At 39.3% G+C, this 17,311-nt stretch overlaps 1 protein-coding gene and 1 pseudogene across 3 annotated transcripts in view; one reads left to right on the plus strand and one right to left on the minus strand.

Annotated features, from left to right (window-relative positions):
- JMJD1C (jumonji domain containing 1C) overlaps window positions 1–17,311 on the minus strand; it is a 316,167-nt gene that overhangs the window by 264,925 nt on the left and 33,931 nt on the right. Inside the window, exon 1 of one of the 3 annotated variants that reach the window (XM_019953726.2) lies at window positions 4,462–10,704. The exons of 1 other annotated variant lie outside the window; for it this stretch is intronic. In XM_019953726.2, coding sequence (XP_019809285.2) covers window positions 4,462–4,629 — 168 coding nt within the window. In that variant the 5' untranslated portion in view covers window positions 4,630–10,704. Of the gene's footprint in view, window positions 1–4,461; window positions 17,049–17,311 lie in introns of those variants that run through there. One more of the 3 variants, XM_070782323.1, reaches the window with a different exon arrangement.
- On the plus strand, window positions 16,694–17,178 carry LOC109553616 (large ribosomal subunit protein uL11-like; annotated as a pseudogene).

Below are 17,311 nucleotides of genomic sequence, written 5' to 3' on the forward strand. Positions count from 1 at the left end.
AAGTTAGACTTGTCATCTCCAGAATCATTAAAATATAATTCATTTATATTGCTTAAATCAGGCAGGGGTCTCAACCCTGTTAGGAACCAGGAGGCATAGCAGGCTGGCCAGCATGAAGCTTCATCTGCATTTACAGCTGCTCCCCATCACTAGGAATAACCTCTGAGTTCCACCTCCTGTCAGATCAGCAGCAGCATTAGATTCTCATAGGAGCACAGACCTTAACCCTAAAGTCAATACAGAATATCCTGAGATTGGCACAAAATAGAAATAAAGTGCACAATGAATGTAATGTGCTTGAGTCATCCCCAAACCACCCCCACCTCACTCCCATGGAAACATTTCTACAAAACCAGTCTCTGGTGCCAAAAAAGGCTGAAGACTAGTGGTTTAAATCACCCATGTTGTGACAGTTAACAGTAGTACACGAAATTAAAGCGAAAGTTGCTCAGCAGTGTCTGACTCTTTGGGACCCCATGGACTATACAGTCCATGGAATTCTCCAGGCCAAAATACTGGAGTGGGGAGCTGTTCCCTTCTCCAGGGGATCTTCCCAACCCAGGGATCGAACCCAGGTCTCTCGCACTGCAGGTGGATTCTTTACCATTTGAGCCACAGAGGAAGCTCCACAGGAAACTAATGCACATGGAAATTCTTCATATCAAGACCCAAAATAAGAGAAATGGACTAACTTTTGAAACATAGTATCCCCTAAACTTCCCTGGTGGTCCAGTGGCTAAAACTCTGTGCTCCCAAGGCAGGAAGCCTGGATTTGACCCCTGGTCAGGGAATCCCAGGGACGGGGGAGCCTGGTGGGCTGCCATCCATTGGGTCATACAGAGTCGGACATGACTGAAGTGACTTAGCAGCAACAGGGAACCAGATCCTACACTCTGAAACTAAAGAACTTACATGCCCTCAGTTCAGTTCAGTCGCTCAGTCATGTCCGACTCTTTGCGACCCCATGAATCGCAGCACACCAGGCCTCCCTGTCCATCACCAACTCCCGGAGTTCACATAAACTCAATGTCCATCGAGTCGGTGATGCCATCCAGCCATCTCATCCTCTGTCGTCCCCTTCTCCTCCTGTCCCCAATCCCTCCCAGCATCAGAGTCTTTTCCAGTGAGTCAACTCTTTGCATGAGGTGGCCAAAGTATTGGAATTTCAGCTTTAGCATCAGTCCTTCCAAAGAACACCTGGGACTGATCTCCTTTAGGATGGACTGGTTGGATCTCCTTGCAGTCCAAGGGACTCTCAAGAGCCTTCTCCAACACCAGAATTCAAAAGCATCAATTCTTCAGCGCTCAGCTTTCTTCACAGTCCAACTTTCACATCCATACATGACCACTGGAAAAACCATAGCCTTGACTAGACAAACCTTTGTTGGCAAAGTAATGTCTCTGCTTTTGAATATGCTATCTAGGTTGGTCATAACTTTCCTTCCAAGGAGTAAGCGTCTTTTAATTTCCTGGCTGCAATCACCATCTGCAGTGATTTTGAAGCCCAAAAAATAAAGTCTGACACTGTTTCCCCATCTATTTCCCATGAAGTGATGGCACCAGATGCCATGATCTTTGTTTTCTGAATGTTGAGCTTTAAGCCAACTTTTTCACTCTCCTCTTTCACTTTCATCAAGAGGCTTTTTAGTTCCTCTTCACTTTCTGCCATAAGGGTGGTGTCATCTGCATATCTGAGGTTATTGATACTTCTCCTGGCCATCTTGATTCCAGCTTGTGCTTCTTCCAGCCCAGCATTTCTCATGATGTACTCTGCATATAAGTTAAATAAGCAGGGTGACAATATACAGCCTTGATATAGATGTCTGACTCTTAAGTGAGTGATCACACTATTGTGATTATCTTGGTCGTGAAGATCTTTTTTTTTTTTTTTTTGGCCCTAGCAAAGATCAAAGATCCTGAGCGACACAACTAAGACCCAGTGCAGCCAAATGAATAAATATTGGACTTTTCTTATGGCTCAGTTGGTAAAGAACCTGCCTGCAATGCAGGGGACCTGGTTTCAATTCCTGGGTCGAGAAGATCTCCTGAAGGAAATGGCAGCCCACCCCAATATTCTTGCCTGGTTAATCCCACAGACAGAGGAGCCTGGTGGTCTACAGTCCATGGAGTCAGAAGAGTTGGGCACAACTTAGTGACTAAATCATAATCATCCCCTAAACTAATTATCCTCTCAAATCATGTGCCATAAACACATGCACCGCTGAGACTAACAACCCTGTTAAGTTTTAAATTACATAGACATGCAATAACAAAAAATTAAAATGGCCTATTTAATAGTATTTTTCATATAACTGATCAAGCTCCTTTGGCCTTGATTCATTCTGCAGCCACAAAAATATACCATCCGAATTACATTTTGGTGATGCTAAACTGTCTCAAGTTTCATTTAACTTAGGTAACATGAATGGAAAGAGATATGAATACAATAAAGTTTGAAAATAACTCTAAATCTGTAGGTTCCAGGCTAAAAACTCAGATTATACTGTACATTTTTTAAGACGGTTAAAGGAAAACTGTCAAAGGTTCACACAGTTACAGTATAGTTCAAAACACATTTCTGAGGGAAAATTTTCACAAATGAAATGCACAATTATTAAGTGCACAATTCAATGAGTTTTAATATATGTATGCACACATGTAATCAACAATTAAGATGCAAAACATTTCCATCATCTGAGAAAACTCTTTCCTGCTCTTTCCAGCCGATTTCCTCCATCCACATACACTTTTCATTTTTAAATACCTAATTAACCTTGCCTTTTCAAACAGTATTTGAAAACTCCCCTCTTTATATCATTTAAATTCTCACATACATTTTTAATAATTTAACTTTGATAAATTGGCTGTCACCAGTGATACTCATAACTTAAAACCATATCTCCCAATTCTCATGTAACTAAAAATTTGTGGAAAACAAAATATCATTTCATGTTTGTTTTGAAACCATTTAAAAATGCTAACCCATAATCTATCTTCCACATAAAATCAAGACAATTACATGTCAGAGTAAAAGGAAGAAAAATAAAATCAACACACGCTTTTTACGCAAATACACTGAACTGCCACTCTGCAGCACCGTTAAGAAATGTTTGGGTTGTTTTTTTAAAAAAGCTGATTTTTTTTTTTTTTCAATGAAACTAACCAACCAGAATCTCCAAAATTACCTCTATTCTGCAAACATGCTTTGCAATATCAAGCCGACATTAATACAGGCAGCAAGAAACCATATCACTGACTACATTCATGAAACTGGGCTTAAGGAAAACAGACTCAAAACCTCCAACAAAAATATTAGGTATGTACACGTATAGATACTAAAGAAATTTGGGAATTGTAAACCTGCACATAACAAAAAGATAAAAGTTCCCCAATTTTAAATATTCAGTGAAAAATACCCCAGGGTATTACCAATAAATTCTGGATTATGTATTCATAAATCAATCTTTCAAAACCTATCAATGTCCTGCCTGTACTTGGCTCCTTAACTCCAACCCGTCCCCTAGTGAAAATGTTACTGGAACACTAACAGCGTATCCCGTCACAGAATCTTGCACATTCCTACACTACTGAAAGAAACTATTGGCAGTGTCACATGTAAGGAAAAGCAAGCAAAGAAAAAGCCACTTTAAGGTTTCGCGGGGTGTTACACGTTTTAATTTACAATATCTCGTTTCACTTAAAGTCATATAAAACCCAGGAACGGATGACTTTAAAGAACTATTCCCTTCTAACAACAACAAAAACTATGGGGGAAAAAAAATCCCAAGGAAAGAAGGGAGGGAGGGAGGGAGATACTAATTTCCACGACCATCCAAATCGAAATTTTCCACTTTCTTCGTTTCCGATTAGAAAACCAAGCATCTACTGTATAAAAAAGGTTTAATCAGGACACCTGCCACTGCCAAGGCCTTTGCCTCGAAAATACGTACGAATCTCAAGACAGGCTGCAAAACCAAATACCTCTTTTCTTTCCTCCCTCCCCTTCAAGTTTTAAATCTCCAAACCCTTTGCACTATTAAGAGTTTTGCAAACAGACGATGGTGAAGCTGGCCCCTCACCGCCACGAGCGACCCGCCCCCACCCCCACCTGCACGCGCGGCGCCGGGCTCGCAGCCCCGCCTTTCCGTGAGGTCTCCGCGGCCGCCGGGGTACCGCAGGGGAAGCCGCGGCCGAACCCCACCCGGACAGTGGCCGAACGGCCCTGGCGGGCGCCGGTAAGTCCAGCCTGATCACCGCCTCCACGGAAGAAGCTACTCGTGGGGAGGTAGCGACCCCGGCAGGGTATGTGGGCAAACCCGCCCAAGAGCGCAGGAGAGGGGCGTGACCGCCAGTTGGCCCGGCTGAACCAGGTGCCAGAAGTAACCCCACACTGTGCGGCGGCGGGACCACGAGTGGGGGTGCGGCCGGGGGCTGGAGACTGAGGGGTGTTCGCGCTCTTACCGCCAGGTCGGGATTGCGGCTGTCCCTGTGTGACACCGCTCGGATAACCCCCGCTCGCCAGCCCCGCCAGCAGCGTCCGCTCTCCCCGCGCTCCAGCCGCGCCTCTTCGCCGAGCGCCAGGCAAAGGAACCGCTTCCCCACCAGCTCCGGCCGCGTCTCCACCGCCATAGCCGTCACTGCCAAAGCAGCCGTCGCCTCCTCGGCTGCCAGGGAATCAACGAAACTCCGCTCCTACCGGCTGTCCATGCTGAAGACAGCGGACCCGGGAAAGGCGGCGGCCCCGCGAGCGAGCGCAGACTCGGGGGCGCACCGGACGCTCTGCCCAGAAGGGCACAGCGACCTCAGTCACTCAGTCCTCAACACTGCCCTGGACACTCCGACCTGCAGCCTCTAGCTACGGTTCCACAAATGAAAGAAAGAAATTAACAAATTTCCACACGCCGTCTGAGACCCCGATGCAGCTCCGGCCGCTGCCGCCACCGCGCCGCGGCCAGTACTACTCCGCCTCCCCATCCACTAGCGTAGTTGCGAGCGCGCCGCGCGTCTCCTTCCGCCGGCGCGGGCTGGGGGAGGGAGCCGCGGGAGAGGGTCGGAGGAACCACCGCAGACGGAAAGTAGTGCCCGACGCGGCGGCTGCGGGACCAGACTAGATTTAAAAAAAAAAAAGGAGGGGCGGGAGAAGGGAATGTAGTCCTTCAGAAATGTAGTGTTTGGGGTCCAACTCTCTACTCGTCGCTCCCTGAGAAGTGGGGGGTTGGGGTGGGGGATTGAGTGAGGTGAAAGTGAAGTGTGCTGGTTCCACTCTGGGTCGCAAAACAAACTCCAGATTAACAGCCGCATCTCTAGAGTGATTCCCCCCCCCCCCCCAGAACAAATGGCGCCCTGCAGTCTGAGTTAGCCCGAATTCTGCCTGAATTAGCAGTCCCGCAGTCCCAGCAGCAACGCAGAGCAACACTTTTCAACTGAAAACTAAGCCCACAGAACTCAGTCAGTGCAGAAACAAAGTACACGTCTTTAAATGAAAATGAAGAAAACACTGTCATCCTTTCATATTTCCTGTTTGGGGCGACACTCACTACACGTTCAATGGTGTCCAACTCTGCGACCCTATGGGCTATACAATGGAATTCTCCAGGCCAGAATCCTGGAATGGGTAGCCTCTCCCTTCTCCACAAGATCTTCCCAACCCAAGGATCGAACCCATGTTTCCCACATTGCAGGCGGATTCCTTACCAGCTGAGCCACAAGGGAAGCCCTAACACTCAATACCGGTTTGGGCTATTCAGAGATTTACACCTCGCTACTGCTTTGTTTTAAGAAAGCCAAACACTCGGTTGAGGGCTTTTGTCAACATTCTTAAAATTCAAGAACAGTTTCTCCATACATTTGAGTACTTTCAATACTAGTACATACCCCAAACTCGTTGGTCTGACAATAAAAACGGTTTGGAAAGGCCCCGGATTCAAAGTTGTTAGAAAAATACCGTGGAAAGAAAAGGGTTTTAGCCAATCATAGTTCAGGAAAATAAATTATGTATACTTCCCGTCCAATCACAACAGGACGCTGTAACCCATCCAGCACACATCTCCCACTTGGAACAATTAACTCCTTTGATCTCACCGTTGAGTTCTAAATCAAGCATCCATACCGATGTCAGTGAGAAATCTGACATACTTTTATTAAAGATAATTTTTAAAATTCCTGTTGTGGGTTTTATTTCCAGGGCCACTAATGATTACATCAGCTCCCCAAATTATTCTAGCACAATAAAAATCTATTCTATATTTCAGTTTCTTAAAGATTTTTCTAAACCTCCACGAAAAGTTACGTTACCTGTGGCGGATTCATTTCGATATATGGCAAAACCAATACAATATTGTAAAGTTAAAAAATTAAATTAAAAAAAATAAAGGAATTTAGAAATCTGAATATTTTAAATAGACGTAAGGCTTTTATCCACTTTCTTACAACACCTAAGCTGTTTTTGAAATGGAAAATACATGGCCCCTGTTAATAGGTTGAAACCCTAAATTAAAGGAAAAGTTCTTTCCAGATTTTAATCATCATGGTCTAATTCTGCTAATCTAAAGGCCAAATGTAGACATGTAATAAATATACAAAGGAAAACCATGTCTAGAAATGCATACTTGCAAGATGAGAGAAAAATTTAATTTTATTATGCAATCTTTAACTTCCAAGTCCACTCTTTCAGTACCTACTGTATATTACTTAGCAAATCACCTTACAGGCTAAGATTTCTAAAATCTCAAATTGGATTAAGGAACCAGTAAAATAACCTGGTGAAAATAATCTAACATGTGGAAAGAGGGGAAAAAAGAAGAAGATTGACATTCAGATACCAAATTATCAATGACTTGCTTTGTGATCTTTGGCATGACACAGATGCTTAACTGAAACTGCCTGCTTCCTAATCTCAGTGATATTCTAGGAGCAAGTGAGAAAATATAAATAAAGTCGTTTGAGAAAAGCTGCAAATAACACTATTATCACATAAATATCACTCACTTTTAGAAGGAGAGATTGTCAGGTTACCTTACATAAAGGTGCCAGCTGACTTTAATTTTGTAGGCAAACTCCTGTAAATGGATCCCTAGGAACCCCCTGCTGCTGCTGCTGCTGCTAAGTCATTTCAGTCCTGTCCGACTCTGTGCAACCCCATAGACGGCAGCCCACCAGGCTCCCGCGTCCCTGGGATTCTCCAGGCAAAAACATTGGAGTGGGTTGCCATTTCCTTCTCCAATGCGTGAAAGTGAAGTCGCTCAGGCCTGTCCGACTCTTAGCGACCCCATGGACCGCAGCCTACCAGGCTCCTCCATTCATGGGATTGTCCAGGCAAGAGTACTGGAGTAGGGTGCCATTGCCTTCTCAGAGGAACCCCCTAGACATGTAGAATGCTGTCCTTTTAAGTGTTCTGAAAAGCATGCAAATCCAAGTCAAAATGTTTCAAATGCAGAAACAAAATTTTTCAGATGGTCATATAATATATCTTCATTAACATTTTCAATCCAAACATCTTATGTACTTACAACCATATTCCAGATACTAGTCTATGAATCGTCTGAGTACAATTAGTACCTAGGGTTTAACAACAACAAAAACAATAAACCACTAATTTGTGGATATTTTGCTTATGGAAAAACTTGAAATTCATTTTTTTAAATGTAAAATAAAAAGGCCTTAATGGATTTTGTTGTTGCTGGCATCTTTTGCTTTGTTTCGGGCAGTACAGCTGACCCTTGAACAAAATGAAACTGAACTGTGGAGTGACTTACACACAGGTTTTTTCAGTAAGTACTATAGTACTACACCACCCAGTTGAATCCACAAATGCAGAACCTCTGACACCAAGGGCCAAATGCAAAATACTCCAGATCTTCTACTGTACTGAGGGTCAGCATCCCTAACACCCAAGTTGTTAAAAAGAAATTCAACTGTATTTACATAATTTTTGCCAGCAAATCATAAGTGTAAACATAATCAAAAGTTTATAAAGTGTAACATGGAATAAAAATATTTATTTGTTCAATTAAATGCCCTTACATCCTTTACTTTCATAAAAATAGTCAGAAAATGTCAATATTGGTAAATGTAAAGAGTTATATTAATAGTACTAAAATTATAAGTTATAGTACTTCATTATATCAATCCTGGGCGTTCTTTGGAAGGACTGATGTTGAAGCTGAAACTCCAATACTTTGGCCACCTGATATGAAGAGCTGACTCAGTTGAAAAGACCCTGATGCTGGCAAAGATTGAGGGCAGAAGGAGAAGGGGATGACAGAGGATGAGATGGTCGGATGGCATCACCAACTCAATGGACATCGATTTGGGTGGACTCCGGGAATTGGTGATGGACAGGGAGGCCTGGCGTGCTGTGGTTCATGGGGTCACAAAGAGTGGGACACGACTGAGTGACTGAACTGAACTGAACTTCATTATATAGTCAAAGACAGTGACAGAGAAGTATTTAAAATAAGTTTACAGAAGCTGAAAATTTAGAAATATAGACTACAGCTTCTACTCTTTCCATTCCAAAATCCAAATATGTTTATAATATATCCATACACACATATGTATCAATTCAGGCAAATTTCCTACATCCAAATGCATTGTAGGATTATTTGGTTTTTTAAAAAGCCACAAAAATTTACTGGTTTATTATTTTTAAAAAACTGACTTATAAAGGAAGATAATGGCTTCATTACAATATGGACCACAATTACCCACTTATCAATAATTAATAGTTCATCAAGTTCCATTTTAAAACAGCCAACTAGTTATTAACTTCTTACTTTTTGACTCAGTTTAATTATAGAAAGGGCCAATTAGCTGCTCTAACATATACCAGTATCCTGGGTCACTACATGTGTCTGTTTTAAACATCATAGGTAAAACAGATAAAAAAGTTCAGTGCATACACAGATGGTCCTCAACTCAAGAATGGTTCGACCTAAGATTTTTTAACTTTAGGACAGTGTGAAAACAATATGTATTCAGTAGAAATCTTATTTTGAATTCTGAATTTTAATCTTTTCCCAGGCTAAGAGCAGTACAATACTCCCTCCTGATGCTGGGCCTTGGCAGGAAGCTGCAGCCTCTAGCCAAGCCAGGCAAGAAACACAAAGGTTAACAGGTAATATACATTTAAAACCTTTCTATACTCATACAACCATTCTGCTTTCCACTTTCAGTACAGGATTCAATAAATTACATGAGATATGCAACACCTTATTATAAAATATGCTATGTGTTAGATGACTTTGCCCAGGCTTATGAAAGTATTCTAAGCATGTTGAATGTAGGTAAACTTAAGCTAGGATGTTCAGTACATCAGGTGTTTTAAATGCATCTTCAACTTAGGATATTTTCAACTTCTGATGGGTTCATCTAGAAGTTACCCCATTGTAAGAGGAAGAAAATCTGTATCTTGTAATAATATTAGCCACCATTTTTGGAACAGTTATGATATGTTAGACACTGTGCCAAGCACTTTATACAAGAAATCTCATTTTATTTTTCAGCTCATTTTTTTTTTTTAGCCTCACCTCAAGGCATATGGGATATTAGTTCCCCAGCTACCAGCGGTGAAAGTACGGAATCTTAACCACTGGACCACTAGGGAAGTCCAATGATTTTAAGATGAAGAAGATGTGGTTTACAGAACTTTATTTGCCTAAGATTACACATTAAGGAACTGGTGTTCAAAACCAGACTTTGTTAAGTCCAAGCCCCTGTATTATGCTAAACAGTAAGTTAAAAGAAACAGGAGAGTCAGTTACCAAACTATTTCATCCTTATTTAACCCAGATTATCCATAATAGATTTGCTTATTTTACACTTATTATGTGTCTCACATCCTGCAAGGTTCTGGAGATAGGGCTTCTATCCTTTAAGAAGTTCAGTCTAAGAAAGATGTACAATAGAAATGCCTTGGTTGGTTTAATATTTAAGGAAGTATTACTGGAATGGCATACAAGGTAAGTTTAGTGCATTTTAACAAAAAATTTCAAATCCATTATAACTTGGAATTTTTTAGTTATTGTCAAATGTTAAGACTGGAGTGGGTTATGAAGTCTTAGACTCATACAAGTATAGAACTGTGGAAGCCAATGAAGAAAGTCAACAATTTCAAGTGAATTCTGCAAATGGAATACCAAGAACAGAATCGAACATAAATTTATGTTAAAAAAATTATGTTACCATGTTTATTAGTAAATCTTAATTTTTTTTTTTTTTTGCCATATCATGCAACATGCTGGAGCTTAGTTCCCTGACCAGGGATGGAAACCCATGCCTTCTGCACTGGAAGCAGAGTCTTAACTACTGAACCACCAAAAATGCCCCAAACTGCTTATTTCAGTATTTCCTTAAGCACTTATTTAAACTGAATTCTTCAATCACAATTACAATAATAATAAAGTAATTCAAATGTCACTTCCTCAAGGAAGCCATCTGATCCCAAGATTATCAAACCACCAAATATGGATTTTCAAAACTTTTCCCATTTGTCTTAGCACTCATCACAACTGTATATATAACATTTATTGTGTAAATGGTTGTTTTATGTTTGTCTCCCCTGGCAAACCATAAGTTCCATAAAAGCAAGGACAATTTATCTTGTTCATAACAATACTCCCAGCATCCAAGACTTGTGCATATTAAATGCTCATTACATGTTACTGAATTAACGAATAGCAAAAAAAAAAAAATATATATATATATATATATATATACTATATACCTTTTTCTATTAATAAATCCAACCCATCTAAGAGAACTTACAGTCTCTAAATTGAGGGCCATATTCATAAATAAGAGTTCATGTTTTTTCTATAGGGTTATTCATCACCTTTCTAACAATGTCTTACATACATTATCTCATTTCATCATGGAGGTACAATGCAAAGCCTTCCTAAAACTTGAGCTTCACCAGAAAAGCAAGGTGGTTCCTAGGGATAATTTCTAAAGAAGAGACACAGAGAAAAGAGTTAGAATCCACCGGAAAAGCTCACACTGTTACTAAAGTACCAATTTAATGCAAATCCCAAAATGATCCTATAAGCAATATATATGCAAAACACCAGCCTATTCTTAGTATTCCAAAGAGAACAGTCTCAAATAATGTCTTTGACAGAGCCAACATATCGATATAACTTTAGCCTCTTGATGCTAAGAACATACCAATATAACTTTGTCTTCTTGATGCTATGTGGAAGGAACAAGAGGGAGAGAGAAGAAATGAAGGTAAGAAGATACGAAAGAAGGAGAAAACAAATCTCTACTGGGCCTCCACATTTGTTAGTTTCTAATTTATATTCTGGATGCACAGGACCTACCACTTCTTTTCAATATTTTTCTATTAAAAATAAGACTAAATCTGATTTTTAATGATAATTTTTAATTTAGAAAGAATGAACATAATAGCACTGAAAATATCCTAATCTGCTGAATGAGAAACTATAAGAAAAAAATAAATGAAAAGCTGCCACTGAGCACACAGCAAGTCTTCCCAGGGTATCCCACAGCACTGTCTTGTGTGTTCATCACCCCTCTCATAAATGTGTCCACTATTAACTACCATTAAATATGCTAGATGGCAGTTTGTACTCTGCGTCTTCAACTTGACACTAACTTCTTAGCAGGTTACATTCCTAAAGGGTTATGTATCTGTCCTCACAAGCCTTCACTACGCCACAAGTAAGCAGTAGCGAAATGAAAGTCCCAAAGAATGGCTGTTCACATCCATGAAGCTTAGTTACGTAAAACTGTCTACACTTGGATTTGAAGCTATAAATGAGGAAAACTCAAAGTAAAACCTAAGCTAAAAAGTAATAATGACTCAAAATCTCAGCATGCTAACTATATTCCACTGATGTTCCTTCCCAGATGAAAGTTTATGATCAAGAACACACAGTTTTGAGGCACATTTCTTAAATTAATGGCATTTGGCTTCAAAGAAACAAAACCAAAACAAACAAGGCCTAGCAGTAAATATGGGAAATTTGTAGTCATTTCTTTCTTTGGCATATTCTAGAAAAAGCCACATGACTACATATAATGGGATTTATATGTAATGCTACATAACATAAACATGCGATAAAAATAAATTACTCTATATAAAGGAAAGCATTGCCTTCTCCCTCCATGTGCGCTTCACTATTACAAATAATTTACTTATTCAATTAAAGAGTGTATAAAATAGTGCTCCAATTCTAAGGCCGATGTTCACAGAAGCTCAGTATTTGGGGGCCCCTAGATCATTTTCTTTATAAATCACAACTGACACACATAAAAAAGAGACCTCAAAAAAACTTTAACTACAGACTTAAAATTCAAATCAACATCCCCAAAACATTCTGCTACTCCAGGGCACATTTTGATATTACCGATGATTAAATGGCCAAAAGAAATATTCAGAAAGCTAACCAACTTTTCACAAAGTATGCAAACACTAAGGTTAAAACTGGTCAATCCCCATGCCACAGAGCCATTTACAAATGGATATTTTGCGCATCAAATGTACAAATACGAAATTAGTAGTCACACACATGTGTGCTCAGTTGTGTCAGACTCTTTGTGACACCATGGACTGTAACCCGCCAGGGTCCTCTGTCCATGGGATTTTCCAGGCAAGAATACTGCAGTGGGCTGCCATTTCCTACTCCAGGGGATTTTCTCGAGCCAGGGATTGAACCCATATCTCCTGCATTGGCAGGTGGATTCGTTGCCACTGAGCCACCAGGGAAGCAGTCACATAGGTAGTGTAATGAAGGAGCAAATGCCCAGGAGTCTATGTTACTACTATTGCTAACTACTTGGGGCAAACCCCTCTGCTTTTCTAGGAACTGTACAGAAAAAGGAGAGGCGAACATCATCAACTAAGTTTCTAAGAATTTGCTTCTAAGGCTTCTGAATAATCCAGTAAGCAGCCATGTACACTCTCCTGATACATGGTAGGTTCAGAACTGACAAATATTAAAGGACCAATGTGCTAAGTTGCTTCAGTCACGTCTGACTCTTTGCAACCCTATCGACTGTAGCCTGCCAGGCTCCTCTGTCCGTGTGATTCTCCAGCCAAGAATACTGGAGTGGGTTGCCATTTTGTTCTCCAAGAGATCTTCCCAACCCAGGGACTGAACGTGCGTCTCTTTTGTTTTCTGCATTGGCAGATGGGTTCTTTACCACTAGTGCAATCTGGGAAGCCCTTAAAGGATTGATAGAACGCAATAATCTTGCTTAGGAAAACAAATGTGTTTAGCCTGAAAGTTTCTCTCTCAAAGATCTCACAGAAGACACACATATTAATCATTAATACATGCAAATTAATAATACAGACTAAAGAATTTCCCAAATAAACAGTTTTAAACCCTTGTAGAAATGCTTCCTTCCTCTTCTCTCCAAATTTGCCCTTAAAACTATCATATTAAAATAATCTAGCAGAACTAACTTCAAATGGAGAAATTTTTGAGACATTCTGCATTACAAATAACCTTTATATTTGAAAAAATATAAAATATATATACAAAGAAAACTTTACTTTGCATGCCTTTATATTCTTCTTTGTTTACAATAGCTAAAAATCCATTTTTCAATTATTCTAATTACAAAAATTATCTGAAAATCATTTACTTTTACAAATGTAAAAGTTTCATTTACTTTTACAGCTAAATGTGCATGGATCTTTCTTTCCCCACTTGCACTTTTTGATATTCACTAGTTCAAAATGTTTATACAAATAAGCCAAAATCTTTGTTTCAACCTTAAGCCATCCTTAGAAAATACGTAAGTATTCTTCAGTACTTTCTTCTGGTGTTTTTATGATTCAAACTTTTATAATTCCCTCAAATTAGAAGGTCGCATCTACCCCTGAGGGAAGGAAAGGAAATCATCCTGGCCCCAAACAACTCAGGGGAAAAGCAGGATTACTGAGAAGAGAAAAACACAGAGCCTGTCTAAAAGTAACATTGGTCTAGGATGAAAAATAAGTTCTGTTGCCCACCACCACAAGGCTGAATAGTTCCCAGGGCCTCAAGCCTACCACAAGGCAAACAAGCTCCCAGGCACACGTAATAACAGAGAGGAACCACCACTCTACTAGAGAGAGGAACCGAAGAGTACAGAGAGAACCTCTCTGACTCTCAGATGTACCAGTAAGGCTTAAGGATGAAGGTGGAGTAAAAACATTGAGTTAAACTTTTCAGCAAATCAACTCTCACCTTAAGGATGAAGTGATGACAAAAGTATTTACAGTTGACAATACACTGAAGGTAACCAAAGCAACAAAAAAACCCCATAAATCATCAACTTCAGACAAGACTGATTCAACTCCCCATACTAACAATGTAACAGAACAAGAGTCTTGCCTACTTCTTGGCATAAATACTATATACTTCAGTCTCTATCATCATGCAAATGATAGCCGGCATTTGTTCAAAAAGTGTAGGCCTAGCCATGGGGGTGGTTTCCTTGGTCACCAAGGTAATGCATGCATGCTGGGTTATCATTACCTTTTTTATAATTTATACAAATCCATCCATCCAAGTTCTTTCATTTGTACTATTCCTTTAAATAAAGTAATTTCTTACCCTCCTTCGAAAAAAATTCCACATTACACAAAATCTGAAGAGCAAGCAAATCATGTAAGTCATATGTTGGAACTATCAGCCAAGGAATTAAAAATAATTATGAATAATGACAAAGGCTCAAATGGAGCAGAAAAACAATATGCATAATAGATGGCAAGTCAGAGACAGAAAGTACAAGAGTTGAACAGAAATGCTAAGAGTCAAACTGAAATGCTCAAAACAAGAACTGCACTAAAAATAATTTTAAAGTCTTTGGTAGGTTCAGACTTAACAGAGCTGAGAAAAGAATCAATAACCTTGAAGATAGGTCACAAGAAATTACCAATGTTAAAACTAACCAGGAATTAAAAAAAAAGAGTGGGAGAAAAAAATCTACACAAATAGGAGGGAAAGTTTCAAATTCATTTTATGAACATAAGGTCCTGCAAACCGAAATCTGACAAAGAAATTACAAGAAAAGAAAACTCACTATCCCTCATATATGCAAAAATCCTCAACAAAATATTAGCTAATCAAATTCAGTAACTAATAAAAAGGATAACACACCACAACCAGAGATAAATACAGGTTTATCCCAAGAATGCAACTGGACTCAGCATTAGATCAATCAGCATAATTCACCAGTCAACAGACTAAAGAAGAAAAATATGATAGCATCAACAAATGCAAAAAACATGCATTTGAGAAAACCCAACTCTCCTTCCTGAAAAACTTCTCAGCCAATCAGAGGTAGAAGGGTACTTACACAACCTGATAAAATGCATCTACTATAAAATTATTGCTAACATCATATTTAAGAGTAAAAGACTACCTGGTTTCTTCCAAAGAGTCAGAAAAAGGAAAGGAAATCTGCTGTCACCACTCCTATTCAATACAACATACTTAAAGACCTAGAAAGTACAATAAGACAAGAAAAAAAGAAATAAAAGGCATACAGATTGAAAGGGAAGAAATAAGCCTGCCTCTGTTTGCAAATGGCATGATTGTCTACCAGTACTATTTAGAATAACACCTAAAAAGATTAAAACGCATATAAATGTAATAAAATAGGTACAACCTCTTCATGCTGAAAACTACAAAGTATTGATGAATGAAAGAAGACCTCAATAAGTGAAATGATATACCATGCACATTTATTAGAAGACTCAATTCTCCCCAAGTTGATCTGTAAATTCAAAGTAATCACAATGAAAATATCACCAAGTATTTTGATTTTGAGAATCAATGAGTTGATAGTAAAATCAATAAGGTAAGGAATTAGAACCACCAAAGCAATTTTTTTTTCAAAACAGTTTTGAAAGGAAAAAATAAGATTCAAAGTATCTTACCTCAGGACTATTCTATAAAACTCCATTAATAAACTCAGCATGACATGAGCAAAAGAGTAAACAAATTAACTGAACAAAATGGAGAGTCCAAAAACAGACTCATATGTACATAGTTAATTGGTTGTCAAAGGTAAAAAAGTAGTTTGGAGAAAGGACAATCCCTTTAACAAACAGGGTTAGAATAATTAGACGTTCATACTAAAAAAAAAAAAAGTTCATCCATCACACCATATATTAAAATTAATAAAATTAATTCAAAATGAACTATAAACCTAAAATATCTGAAAAGCTAAAAATCTTTAAGAAAAAAACAATTTTCACACTGATTTAGGCTAAGATTTCTTAAAATCCATAAGATTCAAAATTAAACATTAGTGAAATAAAAAATTCCTAAGGTCATAGACTAGGGGAAATTATCTACAAGCCACACATCTGATAAATGATTGGTATCCAGAAAATTTAGAGAACTCTCAAAATTTAATTAAAAAACAAAACTTACTGAGCAAAAAATTTGAAGAGACACTTTATCAAGTAAGATATACAAATAATAATAATACAACTGGCAAATAAGTACATGAAGACACCCAATATCACTAGTTTTAGGGAAATGTAAATAAAAACTATAATGACATACTATTACACATCTATTAAGATGGTTAAAATTAAAAGAAAATGAAAGCTGACAATACCAAATATTGAGGAAGATGAGGAGCAATTAGAACTTTCATCCAATAGTAGCTGGGAGGAATAATGTCCTTTCTCCATTGAACTACTTTTTTACCTTTGACAACCAATTAACTCGACCCCAAGGAGATCAAAGTCACCTACCTGAGGTGCACCGGTGGGGAAGTCAGTGCCACGTCTGCCCTGGCCCCCAAGATGGGCCCCCTGGGTCTGTCTCTAAAAAAGGTCGGTGATGACACCACCAAGGCAACTGTGATTGGAAGGGTCTGAGGATTACAGTGAAACTGACCGTTCAGAACAGACAGGCCTAGACTTAGGGGTTACCTTCTGCTTCTGCCCTGATCATCAAAGCCCTCAGGGAACCACCAAGAGACAGAAAGAAGCAGAAAAACATTAAGCACAGTGGAAACATCACTTTTGATGAGATTCTCAACACTGCCTGGCAGATGCGGCATGGGTCTCTAGCTAGAGAACTTTCTGGAACCATTAAAGAGATTCTGGGGACCTCCCAGTCTGTAGGCTGCAATGCTGATGGCCGCCACCCTCATGACATCATAGACGACATCAACAGTGGTGCGGTGAAGTGCCTAGTTAGGTAAGAATGGCAAAGGAAACCGAAAAATAAAGGATTATTTGATAACCAAAAGAAAAAACAAAGAAGACTCTGCACATGGACATCACCAGATGGTCAATACTGAAATCAGATTGATTATATTCTTTACAGCCAAAGAT

The sequence above is a fragment of the Bos indicus genome, chromosome 28, assembly GCF_029378745.1.
Source record: "Bos indicus isolate NIAB-ARS_2022 breed Sahiwal x Tharparkar chromosome 28, NIAB-ARS_B.indTharparkar_mat_pri_1.0, whole genome shotgun sequence".
NCBI classification, from domain to species: Eukaryota; Metazoa; Chordata; class Mammalia; order Artiodactyla; family Bovidae; genus Bos; species Bos indicus.